Source organism: Emiliania huxleyi (genome assembly GCF_000372725.1).
Source record: "Emiliania huxleyi CCMP1516 chromosome Unknown EMIHUscaffold_134, whole genome shotgun sequence".
Lineage (NCBI taxonomy): Eukaryota > Haptophyta > Isochrysidales > Noelaerhabdaceae > Emiliania > Emiliania huxleyi.
The window spans coordinates 370,850-372,689 of NW_005201249.1; the positions used below are offsets into that span (position 1 = coordinate 370,850).

Below are 1,840 nucleotides of genomic sequence, written 5' to 3' on the forward strand. Positions count from 1 at the left end.
GCGCGCGCTCAGTCGCGGTCGTCGTCCGAGCCCTTGTCCTTGTCCCTCTTCTTGTCCTTCTTCTTGTCCTTCTTCTTCTCGTAGTACGAGTCCGAGTCCGAGTCGCGCCGGTCGTCCTCCTCCTCCTTGCGCGACGACTTTTTGTCCTTCTTCGAGCTCTTGCGGTCGCGCGAGTCGGAGCGGTCCTTCTTGCTCTTGCGCTCCCGCGACTCGGACTCGTCCGAGTAGTCGCGCCGCTTGCTCGACTTCTTCTTGGACCGCCGGCGCGAGCCCGAGTCCGAGTCGTCGTCATAACGCGACGAGCGGCGGTCCCGGTCGCGCCGCCGGTCGCGAGAGCGAGAGCGCGACGGAGAGCGCCGATCGCGCCGCGGGGAGGGCGAGCGCCGACCGCCGCCGCCACCGTAGCCGCCGCCGCCGCCGCCGCCGCCGCCGTAGCCGTAGCCGCCCTCCCGCCCCCCCGAGGGCCCCGCCTGCCGCCCGCCCTGGTTGCGCGCCATCTCAATCTTGACGCGGCCGAGCCGGCCTGCGTGCGCAGGCGCACAGATGGGTCGGGAAGCGGCGCGCGGGGGGTGGGGGCCGCGCTGCGCGCTGGGGTCGCGGAGCCGCACCGTTCCCGCCCGAGAGGTCGTTCATCATGTCTTGCGCATCGCGGTCGTCCTCAAAGGTGATGAACGCAAAGCCGGGCGGGTTGCGCGCGACCCAGACGTCGACGAGCTTGCCGAAGCGACCCACCTCGTCCGTGATCTCCTCCTTGGAGATGCTCGGGTCAAGGTTCCCCAGGTAGACGCGCTGCACCTGCGCCGCGTCGGTGCGATGCTGTGGCGGCGGCGCCGCGGCGCAGAGCGGGGCGGCGCTGTCGGGTCGGCCGATGTGACGCGCCCGGGGCGCGCAGGGGGGCGGGCGCGGTCGGCGGCGTTATGGCTGTTGGGGGGCGGGCGCGGCGGCGGGAGCCGGGGGAGCGGGGCACCATGGCAGGGTGATGGCGATGCGGTGGAGCGCCAGCTTTTTTTCTTTCGGCGAGGCCTCATCCTCGTCCTCCTCTCCTCCGGGGAAAAAGAAATTCCCTAAGACATCGACGCCCACGGCTGCACACGACTGTGGGTGTGCCGCTGCCCCGCCCACGCACGGAGACCGCGGGAGAGTTCCAGCGCCGCACGTCAGCCGTGATCACACCCTTCTCCCACGACACGGCTCGGCTGAGCCTCTTGGCGTGCCCACGCGCACGTACACAAGCGCACTGCTGCGTGTACTCTCCAGTGGGCCGAGAAAGATGGGAGGGGGGAGTGGAGGCCCTCCTCACCCGGCCACACCACCACGCCCAGGCGACAAGGCAAAGATCGGTGCACGGGTGTGAGCAGACACACACGTTCATGAGCCCCTCGTGGCTTGTCCTCGCTGCGGCTGCCGTGGCCGTGCGGCTCGCGCCCGCCCCGAGCCCGGCCAGCGCCGTCGCACGCGCCGCGGCGTCGCGCCCTCGCTCCGCGCTGGTGGCCCAGGTCTCCTCGGCTGCGCTCCTCAAGCAGTCCGAGGTGCTCGAGCTGCTGAGCGAGGCTGCAGACCCGCAGCTCGCTCCGCCGGGCACCGCGGCGGCCGGCGCCGACAGTCCGCCCGACATCGTCTCGCTCGGGCTGGTGCGCGCGGTGCGCATCGGCGACGACAGCGCCTCCGTCACCGTCCAGGTCGAGCTGCCGCGAGAGGCGGCGGAGGCGGGCGCCGAGGGGCGCCTCCGAGAGGTGTGCACGCAGCTGTTGCGGGAGGGACTGCCGTGGGCGGCGGAGGTGGAGCTCCGCTTTGACATCGCGCCGCCGCCGCCGCCTCCCCCGCCGCCACCGCCGCCGCC

The 1,840-nt window shown here is 72.3% G+C and overlaps 1 protein-coding gene across 1 annotated transcript in view; it reads right to left on the bottom strand.

The window, feature by feature from the left end:
- EMIHUDRAFT_362686 (hypothetical protein) overlaps nt 1-993 on the bottom strand; it is a 2,281-nt gene extending 1,288 nt beyond the window's left edge. The window contains exons 1-3 of the mRNA XM_005788583.1: nt 968-993; nt 609-795; nt 355-523 (exon numbers count right to left, since the gene is read on the bottom strand). Coding sequence (XP_005788640.1) covers nt 355-523; nt 609-795; nt 968-970 — 359 coding nt within the window. The 5' untranslated portion in view covers nt 971-993. The remainder of the gene's footprint in view (nt 1-354; nt 524-608; nt 796-967) is intronic.
- Nucleotides 994-1,840: the final 847 nt, after the last annotated feature.